Source organism: Ctenopharyngodon idella, chromosome 18 (assembly GCF_019924925.1).
Source record: "Ctenopharyngodon idella isolate HZGC_01 chromosome 18, HZGC01, whole genome shotgun sequence".
In the NCBI taxonomy this organism is placed as follows: domain Eukaryota; kingdom Metazoa; phylum Chordata; class Actinopteri; order Cypriniformes; family Xenocyprididae; genus Ctenopharyngodon; species Ctenopharyngodon idella.
Window position 1 is genome coordinate 28,165,691 of NC_067237.1, and position 19,100 is coordinate 28,184,790.

General features: G+C 39.0%; 1 protein-coding gene across 1 annotated transcript; it reads left to right on the forward strand.

Annotated features, from left to right (window-relative positions):
* Window positions 1–8,846: 8,846 nt before the first annotated feature.
* lrrc4.2 (leucine rich repeat containing 4.2) lies at window positions 8,847–13,513 on the forward strand. Its single transcript, XM_051871229.1, has 2 exons — window positions 8,847–10,185; window positions 10,301–13,513. The coding sequence occupies exon 2, from the start codon at window positions 10,421–10,423 to the stop codon at window positions 12,338–12,340; it is 1,920 nt and encodes a 639-aa protein (XP_051727189.1). The 5' UTR covers window positions 8,847–10,185; window positions 10,301–10,420; the 3' UTR covers window positions 12,341–13,513.
* Window positions 13,514–19,100: the final 5,587 nt, after the last annotated feature.

Here is a 19,100-nt window from a genome sequence, read left to right on the forward strand (position 1 = left end):
AGATCATTCTTGGGCTGTGTCCGAAATCGTCCCCCTATACCCTTAAATAGGGCACTATTTGAGGGAACAGCCATTTGTAGTGGTGTCCGAAACTGTAGTGGACATTACAGAGTGCACAAATTCAATCCCACAACGCACCACAATAACGAGCGTACAACCGATGTACACTCAATAGCTAGAGAATTCCCATAATGCACTGTGAGGGTCATGTTTCCATGACAGAGTTTAGGAGTTCAAGCTGTAGAGGTATATAGATTGTCTAGAATAAAATGCTTAAGCAGCAGAAATGTAGTAAATGGAAACAAAGTGTGTTGCCAATTACCAATGTATCATTGATTGCTTAATATCAACATACTTTCATTAAAAGAAATGGATGGTGAACAGTACAGAAACCATAAATGGACAATTAATCATCACCACCATCATCCTGCTATTGGTAATGCCACCAGCTCTGGGGACTAATTACAGTGAATATGCAGCAAAAACTGGAACCAAGAGTTATGCTCTTTTCTTTATGAACTCAGCCTTAGGGTGTCTACACATTAGAGTTAACGCTGCTTCAGAGAAACTACAAATCCATTGATTTGAATGGAACAGTGACATGAAGGAACAATGAAAACGGTTTGAAAAGTGGTGCTCTGTCATGAATTTTTAACTTTTTAATATTTTTAAAACTACAACACACTCAAAAAAGTAGGCATCCAATGAGGTTGACCAATGAGGATTATATAGAGCCGAGTCCGGTTGTGCTTTTGAAAATCCAATTTTCTGTATCCTGACTTGATTTAAAAGTGACCTGTTTTTTTCCCACTCTCAATAAACATTTTTGCCACTCCTATCCGTCAAACGCCCAGAGTTTTCTCTGATGTGCAGGCGCCCTTAATCATCTGTGCAAAACCATGCCACACCAAATGAGGTCCCCAAATAATTAAGGACATTAGTCTACGAACAACAAGATCAACTAAATCTGTTCTGCAAACACAGCATTAATCAACAGGAAGCAGGAAGTGAGTTTTAATTCAGACATGCAAAATCAATCACTGAAGAAATCAGAATCGCAAATACGATTAGCCAGGCTTGAGTACTTGGGGACGAAAACAAAAGCAAGATAAAGTGGCGCCGTTAAGAACATGCTCATAGACTTATAGATTTTGCTGAAATCTTAAGCTGCACTCCCACAGTGTCTGAATGAATAATTCTGTTTGAAACAAAGGGTTTTTATGTTAAATGAGTCGTGCAGGCAACTGCTGCAAGCAGATTTTGAGAGTGCAGATTAAGGATATTTGAGAAAACCAGACATTTGTTAAAGAGCTAATTCAGAATTCACTCAACTGTAATTCCATGCAATACATCAAGCTGCATTGTGCACTTTTAAATAGGCCTAAATGTGATATGAAAATGTTTAAATCTTATAGCCGGAAGTGAAACTACAGCTTTAACTTATTTTATTGCTATTTAGTAAGGTAGTGTTAGTAAATCAGTGACTTGAAGGGGTCATATCATACATATGTATGTTTCATTATTATTTATTATTAATTTTCCCCTGAGGTCAGCTAATAATGTTAGTAAAAATTTTATGCAACTCAATTTTACAGGACTAAAATTTGTCAAGAGAAACTTTGTTTGAAAGTTTGAAATAAAGTTTAATAAGTTTAATTTGCAGATAAAAATTGCATATAAATGAAATAAATTTATTGGTAACACTTTATTTTACAGTGCCGTAGTTACACGTTACTTCATGTACTTACTATAGTAATAACAGTAAGTAACTAACCCTAAACCAAACCCTAACTGTAACTCTATAGTAAATACATGTAGTTAATTATTAGTACTCAGTACTTATTTGAGTAATTACAATGTAACTACGGCACTGTGAAATAAAGTGTAACCAAATTATTATATAAATTAATACTTTTATTCAGCAACATCAAATTGGTCAAAAGTCACAGTAAATGCATTTATAATGTAAAAAAAAAATATATATATATATATATTTTAAATAACCACTGTTCTTTTAACTTTCTATTCATCAAAGAATCCTGAAAAAATGTATCTTTTTCTCCACAAAAATGTTAAGCTGTTTTCAACATTAAGGGCTTTCGCACCGAATAGTTCTAGGAACTCAGTTCTAGGAACTAGGATAATTCCCCAAGAACTAATTTCTCCCCCGGGCCATGTTCCTGGTTGTATTCGCACCGGGAATAGGAATTCTGAAGTGGCCGTCAGCACACATCTTTAAGCGCGGCATTTACAAACGCTAAAAACCGGTGGATGGTGGATGTCGTGACCAGAGCTGTGTTTGTTGTGTGTCGTGGATTTCACGATAATGGAGATGGAATGTTTATGCAACTGAAAGAGCAAAAAGTGGGGCTAAGAGACGAAACCTCCTATGACAACTTTCAGTATTGCATACCATCGAGGCGGAGAAAATAACACAACCCTGCAGACAACAGGTAAATGCCGTTATCGCTATTTTCCATGTTTGTGAAGTAAATATGTTTACACTGCTAATGCCGGGTACCGGTGTTTGAAATGAGTTTGACCAATCAACATACATTCACGTCACTGATAGTTCCTATAGTGCTGATTTGTACCCTGCTCTGAAGCAGGAGCTAATTTAGTTGCCCTAAAAGGAGAAGTAAAATCATTCCTAGTTCCTACGGTGCGAATACGGCAAAATCTGGGTACTTCAGCCAATAGTTCTAGGAACTATGAAAAAGTTCCTCCAGTGTGAAAGCCCCTATTGATGACTGTGATGATGCCATCACAAGAATAGATTATATTTTAAAGTATATTCAAATAAAAAACAGCTATTTTAAATTGTAATACTATTTCAACAAATTTTCACAATATCACTGTAACTATTTATCACATAATTGCAGCCTTGGTGAGCATAACAGATTTGAATGACTCCACACTTTTAAAAAGTAGTGTAACTGTATTGACAGACTAATTTCAAATACTCTGCAAAAAAAATGGTCTTCTTCGAAACTCAAAGTTTTGAGTTCTGAAAGTTACAGTATGTTTTTATAGTGCATCAAGCCCTTTTTATTCAAAAGATGAAGGGAAATTTGATTCCTCATGATAAACAAGCACTGAAACAAGCTCACCTTTGGCATACCAATTAAAAGGAGATATTAGTAATCTCATATCCCTTTACTCTCAGACGATCAGGACAGAAAATCTAATTTTCTGATAAAACTGACCTGAATTATAAAAGATCTGGACAATGGCCAGTTAGGTGTATTGAGTTTCATAGTTGGATGTAAAAACAGATACTGGCACCACTGCTCATTGTAAGTCAAGCAGAACTGATCATAGGGCAAATAGAGAGATAAAGTAGTGTCGACCCTCACCTTTCAGCAACACCCACATCTCTACATGACACCATGAGCAGGGTCGATGAGGGTGAGCAAATTTAGACAGCTAATAAATCAAACCAACCTCCCCCTTCCAAAAAATGGAGGGTGAGGAGAGCAGAAAGGGATTTCATCATTACAGCCCAGATCGATCCTACTGAACCCAAAGTCCTGAGAGCAGCACTTTGCTAACATGCTATGCTAAGCATAGAGGATCCACAGCCTCGTAGCCAGGAGCCAATTCATTCATTCACTCACTCTCAACGCTTTCACTGATCGCCCATCAGAACCCCTTCCCCTCCCAACCGGAACGCAGAACATGTCTTATGATCAGCACTCTGCAGTAATTACCGTAATGAAGTGTGTATACGACGAGTACTATTAAATGTTATGGAGGCAGAGTTTGACCGATATTCAGGCTGAATGCGCTGTGGTGTCATCACAATCCACTCCCCTCGGCCGCTGTGGCTCACTAACACCCTTCACAGTGACCGCCAAATATGACTGCCACAGAAACTGGGACGCAGCATGCCACATATTCAATCTGCATGGGAGAGAGGGATCTGGGGATGTGGAACAGAGGGAACAATATCGACATGGGCCCATTTCAGCCGCCATCCTCCATCTATCTACCCTTCCAACCCCCCCACCATGTGTTTGTTACCAACTACCCACAACCAGGTCACCAAAGAAAACCACACTCATGTTCTCAAACACGCACTTAAGGTCTCTAGAGCTGATCTATAAGCTGGCACGGAAACATTAGAATCCAATGGGAGTTTCTATAAGATATTTTTACACTATGTATTTATTCCAAGAACACATATTCAGCTACGAGTGTAATACACACAACTGCATTGCACATATTTACAAATTGTATTTTCTTAAAATGGAAGTGAAACATGATATAAAATAAAATATAATAATAAACAAGTGAAATAAAATATATAAAATTTGTTATTTTAATCTAAGTTCTATAAAGCAAAATCAAAATCATCTTAAGTAACAGCAGTATAATACCTAATCCACTTAGGGTTCTGTACATACACCCCTGGTAGGGAATCGCTGATCTAAAACACCCGGTTTATTTCAGTTCAATGTAAAAAAAAAATAAAAAATCATGCGACCAAAACCAATATTCAAATGCACGCAAACTGTTGTCACAGCAACTGCAGTCATTGCAGCCAAGCTATTATATTCACTTTGTGGTGCATATAGTTATATTAGGATTGAAAATTAATTAAATTTCAAATCAAATTAATTATCTGATATGCTGAATATTTAATCACTTGAATCACAATAAGTCACATATCAAACATCTAAGAAAAGCTGAAAAAATTTGCATGTCTTATTATGGAATTTACATACAAGTCAAGGGGTGTAACTAAATCTATTCAGTTTTTAATATGTTATTTTTAATAATTGATTGTGGGGGAAAAACATTAATTTGACACCAAATTAATATACAGAACACCACTATTTATAAAAAAAAAAAAAAACACTGACTTATCTCTCTTTTGTACTTATGCAAACTCTGGTTTAATTTGTGTCATGTATGTTGACTGTGTTCTGAAATAAAAGTAAATAAATAATAATAATAATAATAAAAATAAAAAAAGCTGTGACTTGAAGGCTTCCATCTGTGGTGAACATTTTGTGATGGTATCTCTGCGAAAGGGGAAATATTTGATCACAAGTCCCATGAGAGAGCTTCGCTATTTTACAATTTCATATGACACTGAAAAGAACATTTTGAGCTAGTTTATTTTCCCAGTTAGCACTCTGCTGGGTTAAAAAAGTTTTAGGTACTAAAATATATCAACTTTTTTCCATGTAGAGCTAGTTTTCCATGTAGGCCAGATTGAGGGCAGTTATAAAAAGTTTCTACAATCACAAATAAGCCAGAGTGACAACGCTTATGAAATAAATTATGAAATAAAAACGGTGTGACACAATGCTATCAATGCTATCTTGAAAAATGTGTAATGAACATAATTTCAAGTATCTGACGACTTTGTGACCACTAAAAGTAGTCTCATTGGACATACAGCGAATTAATGAAGTAAAGCAAAAACTGCTTATACTAAAAGAAAGATGGTAGATATGTTGTAGTCAGTCAGGAAGGAAAATGTAAATTTTCCCTCTATATTCATTAGCAATAAATCATTAGCAGTCTCTTCAGCAAGTGTAGCTTTTCCGCCTTGCTGCTTTGCTGTATGGTTGCCGTTTGACACCTCCAATAAACTCAGCAGCTCACTGTGAAGCAGAGCGAATCGTAGAAGAACTCGCATGCTCCATCCTGACCTTTCCACGCATATGACCTCTATAATGATATTAGCACTGGGATCTGCACCATGGACATCAATTACCTCCACTGGTGAGTTGTTAAATAGGGGGGTCAAAGCATTGGCTGTACACCCAGGCTAGGATAATTCATATAGCTCCCTGGTGTGCAAAAGCTCCATGGTGCTTCAGCCAACAGTGCTATGACTCTTCATATAACTCTGTAACAGATGATAAGACACCATCCAAAAGTACCATTCAGTGCTTTTGGCAGCTCTACTCGGCAGCTATAACAAATGAAGGCGAGAGTGCTTACCATCACTGGGTCTGGACTAAAAGGTGCAGTTTAAAGTGTTTCGGTCTGGTGCACAGGATTTAAAAATGTCACTTCCTCTGGTGGCCAGGATAGAGAGGGGAAGTGATGGGCAATGTTATGAAAAGTGATTTGGTTGGACGGATGAATAAAGTCAGCACTAAAGTCCACATTTGTGGCAGATGAGCATGTAGTAGAAATGTAATGTCTGGCTAACATGGGCATGCTGATGTGATCAGCAGTGGTCCTGACTGAACTCAGCTGGGCTCCTGAGGTGTTAAGACCCCTGAGAGAGCTGTCTCTTGTGTGATGTCACCTAGCACTGCTGCTCATTCTCCAGACGACAGAAGCACAGAAGGCCAGTTCAGTGGTCTAAAACCTCATTATGTAGAGCCACTGGAAGCATGAGAAAAATGAATATCAGCACGTGCTCACTTAAGAACATTTGTGCCGTTTTATTTCAAGTAAGAATTATTTGCCTATTTGTGGACTTTAAATGCAACAGAAACGAAAGCTTAACAGATTAGGACTTTCATTTGTACTAGGCACGAATGTGCAAATGTTTATAGACAGGAACAATAAACATTTTTCCTCATTTTATTTTTTTAAAGAAGTTTTGTGCAAAGAAAATGTACTGTTGAAAAATGTATTCAAAATAATGTACACTCACATGAGATCCTGTCATATCAGTAGCCTGGGCTAAATAAAGCTGATTCAATTTATATGGAATTGACTATATGCACGGTTAGTTCCTGGTTGTCGTTAAGCCAGCTTGGGCATTTCCGGTGAACTGTTAGCTGATCATTCTGTACTCGCTGTATATCGACACAAAACCATCAGTGGTTGACTTTTTAATGTTGTATTCATATTTTAATGCAGTTATCACATTTACCTAATTTGCCAATAAACCAGTTTTATTGTTTAAGAAATGCCGTTTAAGAAATGCCGTGTCTGTAATTAGACACGCACATGCATTTTTTTACCAGTACTTCAAATGTTATTTTTAATGTGATGACCACAAACATTATTTGTTCATCCTTCATAGATTCTCCCTATTTGTAAAACCAAACGTTTAAAAATGTAGGAAATCCAACATTTGATAGAAAACACGTATTTAAAAATAAAATAAAAACATGAATTACCACTATAACCAGCAGGTGGCGGCAGAGTAGCATTTATTTGCGCATATATTAGCCATTTACTGTAATAGTTTTTCACTTTTCGCTTTTGAATAAATATTAAACATTATAAAATAACTAGGTTTAAAAATACATTTCATCAATGTGTACTCACAAAATCTCATGAAAAACAATAACTTTTCTTGTGAATGAATTACACAGAAAGCAAGCACTGCACTTTCCCTCAGCAGCTGTCAGTCAGTGCAGCGCAAGCTCAATGATTTTGGCACACTTGTGAAAACTCACATTTTATTCAATGAATCTACCTAAAGTGCACAAAAAAATATTTAATTTTTGATACTTTTTTTTTTTTTTTTTTTTTTTTTACACGAAAGTGTGAAAACTGATGGTCGAATTGAATTTAGCCGAGGAGGAACACTGAGGTACGTCTTTATTTATTTTTATGTCGTCTTATGTTTGAATAACAAAATTAATGCTATGCCTGACTATTTAAGTGACTATATTTTGATTATAAACTAAGTATTACACTATTGATGCTCAACACACCAGCAAGTGACATTTCACCAGAAGTTTTCCAGCTGGCTTATGTTATTGCGGAAGTTCTAAAGAATGCTCCGTGCATATAGTCAATTGGTTGCCTCATGGAGGCAGATGTGTTAAGATAACATGACCACCCCAATACTTCTTAAAATGATTATACAATAATATTATTCATTTCTCTCAGTAACCCACCTATTAGTAGACACTTTTCCTGGTGGAAAACATTAGCTTGTGCAAAAATACATCCAGACAGATAGGTGGCAGCATAAATTCAAGACAACTATCGGCCAGTGCAACAGAGCAATAGTTGTGTCTCTTTTTTTGTCCTTCACTTTTGTTGTATGGAACCTGCACATTCTGCTTTTGTGCTACATTGGAAAAAGGAAATTATAAGGGTTGAAACAACATAAGGGAAAGTTAATTATGGCAACAGTATTTATCATTTACAATTAGGCAGAGGAAGGTGAAATTGTCTTGTTCAAGGTTTGTAATTACAGCACACACACCTCTACCTTATGTATTTCCTGACCCACTCAAGTTGCTTTATTGTATCTCCAAGCCACACTCTTCTCTTTTGCTTCTTTCTCACTAGTCTGTGTTTCTGTGGTGTCTCTTAAGACTGACCAATGCAAGCACAGTCAGCAAACACACAAAGATAGTGTCACACCAGTGATTTTTGGGAGCCTTCTATTGTCTCATGCATCTTAATTTGCTTGTCTGTTTTCATCTAAAGTACTCAAATAAAAGTATGAAGATACATTCTTATTGCATATGTACTTTACATAATGGTATTTCCAAGAAGCTCTTCTCCCTTTCCATAGTTCTCAAATTTAAAATTAAATGATACCATTGAAACACCACTATATACTACAGGAAGGTTTTCAGAGAGAAAGAAGAAAGTCAGACTAAGAGAAATGAAGCAAAAAAAAAAGAGCAAAATAGATTAACAATGAAAATGTGAGGAAAGAGTGTGTACAGTGGAAAGTCTTGGAAAGAGTATGTGCGCAAGATAGCATGAGAGAGAAGTTTGGACAGAGATGAAGGAGAAACAAAATAATGAGAGGGGAAAGAAACAAGGTAAGTGGGGACAAAAAAAAATCTAATAATGAGAAGGAAAAAGAGTGAAAAGTGAATCAGGAAGACTTAGAGAGTGTATTGGTGTGTGCGTGTCTGAGAGAGAGAAAGAGAGGCAGTACACTCAGCGAGGAGGGGGAGAATGTGTTAATACACAAGAACACTGCATCAAACCAATGCACTGCTCTGAGCGGGATGCGTCAGCAGTACATTCACGTTTCCACTGAAGGACAAAAGGAGGAGAAAGACTCTGCCGCCTGCAACTCAGTCACACAGAGAGAAATACAGAGAGGAGGGTGAGCGCTGGAGGTGAGGACCGCTGCTCTCGCCACTGTCGCCGTTGACAGTCTTCTCTGCCGCGTGTGTGCGCGAGCGTGTTTGCGCGTCTCTCTCTCCCTCGCGTGCTTTTCTGCTGCCCACCTCCCACTGCAGAGCCTCTGCCAACCCGCAGCCTCACAGCCAGAACAGGCGAACTGCCACAACTTACTACCTCAAGACAAGGGAAAATAAAGGAATACCGCAGGATCCACAACGGGGGGAGGGAGGGCAAACTACGGAATCCTCTGCAAGGTATCTCTCTGAAATTAGCCGCACGTCACACGGCGGCATCAATCCTTTTTTTTTCCTGATACTGAGAAGAGAGAGAAAGGAAGAAGGAGAGAGAGGAAGCCAGACAGAGAAAGAGTGAGAGAGAGAGCACGAGGAGCAAACGATCGGCGGATAGGGAGAGAGCTTCACCGCTGCTGCGCTGCTGCTCCCCCGTCCTCCTTCCCCCCTCCCCCCTTCTGCTCCCGCAACACCACCCCCAAGCCCCCCTCCGGAGAAATTGATGGATTATTGCTAACTGTGCACGCGGCAGTCCGCAGCTGCTACAGCGACAGACAGGAGAGCGAGTGAGTTAAAAAAGCAAGACGGAATGACCGCAGTGTGCGTCTGTTAGCCTTTTTGGATTCATCAGTGCACCGCTAATCAGCTGAACAAGTGTTGTGGGGGGTGGACGATGGCAAAGTAAAAAAAAAAAAAGCGGCTTAGTCTACTGCGAGGGAGAAAGAAAAATCTGAGAAGACTTTGGGATTTTTCCCCCTTATCTTTTCTTTTTTTCTTTTTATATTTTCCTTGGTTTAATGTGCATGTACTTTGGCAATGGAGTGTTGTGAAAATTGTTCAGTGGTATTCAGCGTCGCCTTCCAAGGACAATCAATGGGGGAGCTGAGAGGAGATCTTTTCCAAGCTGACTGGATGCGTGCACCTGCTTAGCTGACTGGGCCTTACCCCTTGAACCAGTTTCACTAAATGCCGCTTCTCTCTGGAATTAATAGGGGCCATTTTGTCAAATCAGTTCGTGCTCCACTTTACTTTTATGAGAGAAAAAGCTGAAAATGTTGTGCAGTGATCTTAATGGGAAACATGAGTAAATGGTGTTGGGGTTTTGCTTCAAAATAAAGGATTATACTAAGGACAACTCCGAGCTAATGAGGTAGGTGCCTTCTATTTCAACATATTTATTCTGTAGGTCAGCTTTTTTCCCCTTCTCCACTTATCTTTTTCTTCCTCCATCTCTCCCTCTCTTTCCCTCTCTGTGTTTAACGCAGCACCATCCTGCACTGTCGATGGCAAACAGATGCAGAGTCTTGCTCAAACCAGGGTAGGGCCACTGTTCTCCGTTCCCCAGCCGAATCCCGCGCGATGTTGAATTATGAACGCGCCACATCATGAGTCTCTTGTGGCAGGTAACTGTGCACCGTGCCTGGAACGCAGCCCTGCTCTGTGCAGTCTACCTCATGGTGCGATCGTGGAGTGTGTGCGCCACCCCCTCCGGACCACTGACCTGCCCTGCTGTTTGCTCCTGTGGTAACCAGTTTGTTAAGGTGGTGTGCACCAGGCGGGGCCTGGTTCGAGTGCCCCCTGGCATCCCCGCCACCACACGCCATTTAAACCTGATGGAGAACAGCATAGAGACAATTGAAGCTGGCACATTTCAACACCTCCGTCACCTGGAGGTACTGCAACTGGGTAGGAACTCTATTCGGCAGATCGAGGTGGGGGCCTTCAGCGGCCTCAACAGCCTCAACACACTGGAGCTGTTCGACAACCGATTAACGGTGATCCCAAGTGGCGCTTTTGAGTACTTGTCTAAACTGCGGGAATTATGGCTCAGGAACAACCCTATCGAAAGCATACCTTCCTACGCATTTAACCGCGTTCCCTCTTTAATGCGTCTGGATCTGGGAGAGTTAAAGAAGCTGGAGTATATTTCTGAGGGTGCTTTTGAGGGATTATACAACTTGAAATACTTAAACCTTGGAATGTGTAACCTGCGGGAGATGCCAGTCCTGACCCCTTTGGTGGGGCTGGAGGAGCTAGAAATGTCTGAGAACTACTTTCCAGAGATAAAACCTGGATCCTTCAGGGGTTTGAAATCCCTGAAAAAGCTGTGGATTATGAACTCTCGGATCACAACTATAGAGAGAAATGCATTTGATGATGTCACGGCCTTGGTTGAGCTCAATCTGGCCCATAATAACCTTAGCTCTTTGCCCCATGACCTTTTTGCGCCCTTGAGTTACCTGGTGGAGCTCCATTTGCACCACAACCCTTGGCGGTGTGACTGTGATGTTGTGTGGTTGGCTTGGTGGCTGAGGGAGTACATTCCCACTAATTCCACCTGTTGTGGTCGCTGCCACACCCCTGCTTACCTACGTGGACGCTACCTGGTGGAGGTGGACCAGAGCACTTTCCAGTGCTCAGCACCTTTCATACTGGATGCCCCAAGGGATCTTAACATCTCTGCTGAACGTGTAGCTGAGCTAAAATGTCGCACGGCCCCTATGTCATCAGTTAGATGGCTCCTGCCTAATGGAACTGTTTTGACCCATGGCTCTAATCACCCACGAATATCAGTGCTCAATGATGGGACACTAAACTTCTCCAATGTGCTGCCAGCAGATACAGGTGTGTACACCTGCATGGTGACCAACATGGCTGGCAACTCCAATGCTTCGGCCTACCTGAATGTGACTGCGGCTGAGCTCAACACTTCTAACCTAAGTTACTTCACTACGGTGACAGTGGAGGAAGTAGAGCCCACCTCACAGGAAGTGATCAAGCCAAAGACGGTAACCGCCTCCCCCTCCGTCTTTCAGCCAGTTTTTATCTCTACACCGACCGTTTTACTTCAAACACCTCGACAGGTCTCTGTGCCGACTGTACGTGGAACGACACGCCCACCTGCCAGTCTTGACGAGGTCATGAAGACAACCAAGATCATCATAGGCTGCTTTGTGGCAGTCACCTTGCTCGCTGCCGTTATGCTCATTGCTTTCTACAAGCTGCGTAAACGGCACCAGCAAAGGAGCTCGGTATCAGCTGCTAGGACTATAGAGGCCATTCACATGGAGGACAATGTTCCTACCACCCATGCAGGGACAAGTATACCAGGTGAAAGTGGGATGTTATCTAACCTGAGCACCTACAAACCCAGCTACAGCTCCTACAGACCAGCACACTCTGCTCCTTGGGCAGAGAACAACATCGGGAACTCCCTGCACCGCCCCCGCCCCATCAGCACCATCACTGAGCCCTACCTGATCAAAACTCACACAAAGGAGAAGGTACAGGAAACACAGATATAACATTCCTACAGCCTTCTCCTGCTCTGTCTTTTATTCTGTTCATCATGAAAACATGCAATAGAATGCACAACAGAAAAGACAGCAATTACTTTTGTACCCAGTGCAAAAATGAGACTGTTTTTCTTGTACATGCTTATACATAAATATATTAATATAAATATATAAATTAATCCACTATGGGATGATACAAGAAACAGATTATATAAAAGTGAAAATGAATTTAAACTATTTTCTAACTTGTAACTCTTATTTAAGATGGGAAAATGTGATGATGCTGATACGACGTTGCAAACGGAGACAGATGTGTGAAAAGGGGCAACCTGTGATTTTTAGACCACGCTGTATATGATGCAGTAAAGTCCCATTTATACAGAGAACTTTCTAAGTAACTGTCCACTGATTGATCTTTAAAGGCTTATCTTCTAAAAGCACCAAGAATTTGTATTGTGCCAAATGTTATACTTGCAATAAATGAGACTGGCTTAAGAGATAGGAAACAAAACATTGCAAAACACAGGATGGACACCAAGAGAGAATGGAGCAGCTGGATTTACAGAGTCTGCTGTTCTGCAGCTCCCAGCCAAATGTTTTTTTTTTTTTTCTTTTTTTTTTTTCCCGGGCTGCGCCATAGTTTTGCAGCAAGCATTTAACTATATGTTTCCAGAACAGACATCCTGCTTGCTTTTTGAGTTTAACCTTCTGACTATTACTCTGATGTTCCTCTTGGTTTTTGACTAATCGGATTGACTATCCTTTGGTTTTTCCATCCAGTTTCATGAGTTGGATTTTGATTGCTTTTCCTGTTTCGTTCGGATCCTGTACTGCATTAATTTTGATTTGAGTGGCTTTTAGGGCTAATTTAGTAAATGCATTACAACAGTTGCCTCAGATTAGTAGCGCAAGGGCTCAACTGGATGTTAGTTTGCGAGACTTACAAGACGGTTGCAGTGACTGGATGGTTTGCTGCAGGTACACATTAACATGGTTTCAGATTTTCTTTATTGAGAAAGGGATTCAAATGAATGTGTGAATTATAGACTTTCCTTTATGGAGATCGTTCCAACAGCAATTTTCTTTTTTCCTTATTTTGAGCAACACTATTTTTATGAGGAGTCTACAGAGGTTACAACAATAAAAAAAGAAAACATTTGGTTTGTATTTCTCTAAACTAAACTCCTTCCTCTTGTCTTTTTTTCAACTGTAGGGCATTTACTTAATTACGCAATCCTGATGACCATATAAGAGGTTATAGAAAGCAGCAAACACTATGCTTCTCTGTCATTTCTGGAAATTGATTTCACTGATTACATTTATACTGTAATGAACTTGTCATATGGTCATATTTCTGGCTACAAGAATGTGGTAATGTATTAATCCCAAATAGATATGTGATTGGTTTGTGCATGCAGACACACATAGATGCACACACAAACTCATCAGCCTATTTTCCTGATGCAGTGCTTAATGATTGAATGTTATTTGAAACATGATCTCTACTCATTTATAATGAAGTTATGGCTTGCCTCGTTCAAAGCTCAGGAAGCAGTGTGCTTCAGCTGAAGCATATGTTAAGAGGGTTGAGTGCAGCATTTAATACAATCCTTTATTGATCTGCTTAACCTGCGACATCTACCAAATTAGAGGCTGAGAGAGAGAGAGTTGGAAGAGATACATTTAAGGATTAGGATTTAGGTTGTTTTCTGATGGAACATTCAACCTAACTAAGGACTTAGTATAAATCAAAATTAATTACATTTACAACAAAAAAATTCCCTCAATATCTAAAAATCTCCTTTTCAGTATCGTTTTCCTTTCCTTCAGCAGCATTGTTCTGTTGAGAGTTTGCATTAAAATGTTAAAGAGATATTTTACCACAACATTCGTCATAAACTCAGCATGCGTCGAATATATTGCAACAAAAGATTAAGCTATTTTCTCCTGGTGTCATGCAAAGTAGGAGCATTTTTAGGCTCCAGTGGACACTAATGTGCCATTATGCTGTACATTTTTAGCATGGGGGGACAGAGTAGGGGCAGGCTGTAATCAGGGGCAGGGGCACCCGTAGATCTGTGGTTGCAGAAACCCTGCCTTTACCTCCCTCACACACAGCAATTTACTGCCCTCGGAGAACAGAGCCAGGCCAGAGCGCACCCACCACCAAAGCGCTGCAATGATACACACACAAAACACCCTTAGACCATTACATGTCCTTATGTTTTTACATTATTCAGAGGAGAGAGGCTTTATAGCACACTGCGGTGTTGTATCTGTGGATGATGAGGCTTGTAAATTTAATCTTTAATGCCTGTAGGACTCGTTCTGAGTAGGTTGATGTGACAGGGCTTTTATGGCTTGGTTATATGGCCAAAATGGCAGATCTCTTTTTCATGGTAATGCCAGGACCAAGTTCAGCTGAATTCCATTTCAAAAGGCAAATGAGCCTTATAAAGCTGACGCTCGTTTTATTATCATATTCTGGACCGTTTGTATCCTTATTTTTTTGTTCTCATGTTTTCTTAGTTGATGCTATATAGGAACTTTTCTGTCATTTCCAAATCATTTAAACTAAAGCAAAACCACAATTTCTTAATTCAAGTCTGACTTTGGTAGCACACAGCCTTCATTACAATGCCTTATCTGATCTTTAATGGGAATAGCATGTGCATCCGAGCAACAACAGCCTTTCGCCATTAGGCTTATCACTTTCCTCCTTTTCCCCCCGTCTTTTTATTACGCTAATTGACATTATTGACTTCCTGCGTCAACACTAGCACAGTGTGAGACCCACTATGGAGGAAGGTTCATTTTTGACGGATTCTCCATGGGAGACTTATCAGTCGCGCAATTATCCTGACAGATTTGAGGATCGCATTTTCCCCTCACCCTCCTCCTTCTGCTGACTGATACGTTAGCTTTCTGTAGACTGATAGATAGAGATGAGGAGGGAGACAGACCTTAGAGAAGAGAGCTCACTAGATGCTTATCAGTTAATGAAGTGTCTGTGCTGGGCTGGGCTTTTCTTTCAATGGTTCTGGGCTCTGACGGTCATCTTAGCCATGGGTGAGTGGCATGCTGGTTTGCGTTATTACAGTGGTGTGGCCTCTACTAGGTTATAAAGATTGGCAGTAGAAAAAAAAAAAAAAAAAAGAGGTGAACGAATATGCCATAGTTTTTTGCTCTAACTTCCGCTGTAATCATTTGCAATGTACAATTTCATTGGACAGTAGTGGAAACATTTCTAAGAGTAAAAATACTCCAGGAAAAGGGACGTTTTTTCATATTAATTATAATAAAGTACTATTGCAATAGAATATAGCTTGAGTGAGTCTCACTATAAATTCCATTAAATTATTTATTTTGAAAGTTAATCTGTTTGATGCACTGCCACAAATGCAACAGCCAGACACATTTTTAAAAGTAGTGAACAAAAATAATAGGAACATTTTACAAAGGATCAATTTGTTAACATTAGATAAAAGGCACAATATGTCAGATTTTTAGATTAAAATATCCAAAAACCACTAGAACTTACATTATCCCAAACATTTCCAACAATGTTTAAATTCAGAGAAATCAGCAATGTAAAGGACTGTGCCTGTCAATGACGTCATATCCATGTTACGCCCAAATTCTAGGTTTACTTTCGTAGAAACCATGAAATCACCAAAGACACTTTAATATATTATGTGTTTTATTAGACAGGTAAGCAACAGTTTGGATACATTTATCAACAGAAAGCTAATTGTTAAATAGCTCAATGCGGTTGGTCTTATTGTTTGAATTGCTTGTTTTCTTGATTTACTACGAGTACCATGTTTTTACCATGCCTCAGGGACAACACTATTTTGTCAAGTGGCTAACATAGCATAATCAGAGAGGGCTTTCTCTATCATACAATATATTTTAAAATTAATTGGATGTCATTAAGCAACACAAGTCATCCAGCTTTTATTAACATGATATTTTAATATCGATCTAGATTACTGCAAATTGCAACAAGTCTCTCATACCAGGCACTGAGCAAACACACAGAGTAATGTTATAACATAACTTTCAACTGAGTACACTGGATTCCTTTCCATATGCTGTGGAGGTGAAGACAACTCCCATGAATACATGCTCATTCACAGCGTCATCAAGCCACACCTTTGTTTTGAATAAGTGACCTCTAGCGGCGAAAACTACATATTGTGCCTTTAATGCATTAGGTATCATTGATTAATACTGCAAAAGTTGACAGAGCTGAGTTATTGGTTTGTTTATCTAGACTAATATTCATTTCAAAAATACATTTTAATGAATATTTATATATAATTCTAAATGTAAACCTGCTATATATATATATATATATATATATATATATATATATATATATATATATATATATATATACGGGATGCACAGATACCACCTTTTCCAGAACTAGATATTTTCATTTTTAGTACTAGCCAATACAGACACCTGTATTTTCACTGCATTTGTAATTTTTCAATATATTAGGTAAAGAAACCAAAAGAATATGAATCATATTCATTGATTTAATTTGTTTAGCAAATATATTTCCTTAATTATAACTTAATTATATATTTCCTTAGTTATTTTCATGCTTAATTATGCCTGTTAAAATGTATTGTAAAAGCCTTTGTTACTTTCATAATTTATTCTTTTGCTCTATCATATTTTATCTTTCACTTAACATCACAGCACAGCACACTTAAGAGGTGCTTCAGCAGGGCTCAATGCTAAGGATTTTTTTCTAATGGGTCAGTGGTTCAAATATTTAGATACCAGTGAAATCACAATTCTCTATAACAATTTTGATACTACAGCAAAAACTACTAGAAAAAAACTTATATACCATTTAGTTTTAATCCAAATGATGCATGTGTGCTGAGTGAGCAATCAGCAATCATGCAACAGAAGTGCGTGCGCAGATGACGTTAGTAATATGTCCCTCATTTTACCTTCTTTGCTATTGACATATTCGACCTACAAACTTTCCAGGGATGTCTGTGAACTTGAAGGGATGTGCGCTCGATAAGCTTGCGCATCTGTGTTGCTGTGTGCTCAATCCACTCCGCGTTTCGTTTACCAGCTCGTGCACAGCAGCTATATAGGCCTATATAGGCCATCCTTCTCTGATATACCCATTCTGCTCTCTGTTTGCTCTGTTCCCGGTGTTTCTTTGTCTCAAGCACTGTACTGTACACGCTGTGTGGTATTGGTTGTTGTTATCCAGTTGTGGGTTATGTTATGTTATATTCACTAACATAATACTCTACATTATTAAAAAATACACAAGAGAAAAATTTGACAGTTCTCAAAAAAAAAAAAAAAAAAAACGTCTAACAGGATCATCCTACTGCCTATATTTCTCTATTTTATTTTGATATAGCAGATAAAATAATTTATGCTTTATTTTTTACAAATGTATTAAGCATAGGATTGGATTTTTCATTTTCACAGTTTATGCGATCAGTCAAGCATGCTCTAATTGGGCTTGTACAACAGGTTATTGTGTCATTCTCTCTCTCTCTCTCTCTCTCTCTCTCTCTCTCTCTCTCTCTCTCTCTCTCTCTCTCTCTCACACACACACACACACACACACACACACACACACACACACACACAGGTTTTTGCTATCTTAGTGAGGACATTCCATAGGCGTAATGGTTTTTATACTGTACAAACTGTATATTCTATCCCCCTATACTACCCCTACCCCTAAACCTACCCATCACAGAAAACATTCTGAATTTTTACATTTTTAATAAAATGTAAAAATTTGTTATGTTTTTAAAGCTATTTTAAATATGAGGACTCATCAAATGTCCTCATATTTCATGTTTACGTCATAATACCAGTGTAATGTCATTATAAAAATTTGTGTCCTCATAAATCACCAAAACGTGCGCGCGCACACACACACACACACACACACACACACACACACACACACACACACACACACACAAATGTGCTCCCTTACTAGCATTCCTAGAAAGTGAGGTTTTATTAAGAATGACATCTCAACAAAATAAAAACAGAAAGGGTGTAGAATGTAAGCTAATGACATTCAGATTATCTGGGATCAAGCAACTCAACTAGATCTAGATAAACAATGTGATCTTGTAAATTGCTTTGAACTAAATGGCAACTAAACCTATAGAATTTGTTATTTTGCTTTTCATCCTTTACAGTTTTTCACATATTTTCCTTGACCATTATACAAGAAACAAAAGGCTAACGCACAGAGAATGTTATACAGGAAATATCACGATCGACCCATCAGATAAAGAAAATGTAGGGCTGTATCTCTGTGCCCCAGGAATATCCAGGCAGCAGACAGATGCCCACCGAGAGTTTAATCATATATCTGTAACACAGTTTTTTTCTGTTGAGGGATGTAACAACATTGTTCTGCTTTCATTCTGAAGTGATAACTGGAATGAGCTGCCTTCCTACATTTTTAAAGACAATCTGACAGCTAGAATTTCCTCCTATCGATTTCTGTTTGAGGACAGGCAGAGCCGTAATGGATGGATGTGGCAATGCTCCCTGACAGACCGACAAATTAAAAGCCTGTCCGATTCCATTTTGGAGAAAATGAAACATGTTTAATTTAGCCAGATTTGGTTGTATCTGGTAGATGCTTTTAACAGGGTTGTCACTTTACAAGATGGTACATTTTACAGAACCAGCCACACAAGATCAAGGTACGAGATTTGACGCCCGTCAAAAAAAAAGTGAGTGTGCATAT

Coding starts and splice junctions, on each gene's coding strand:
- lrrc4.2 (XM_051871229.1), top strand. CDS start 10,421: ATGAGTCTCTTGTGGCAGGTAACTGTGCACCGTGCCTGGAACGCAGCC.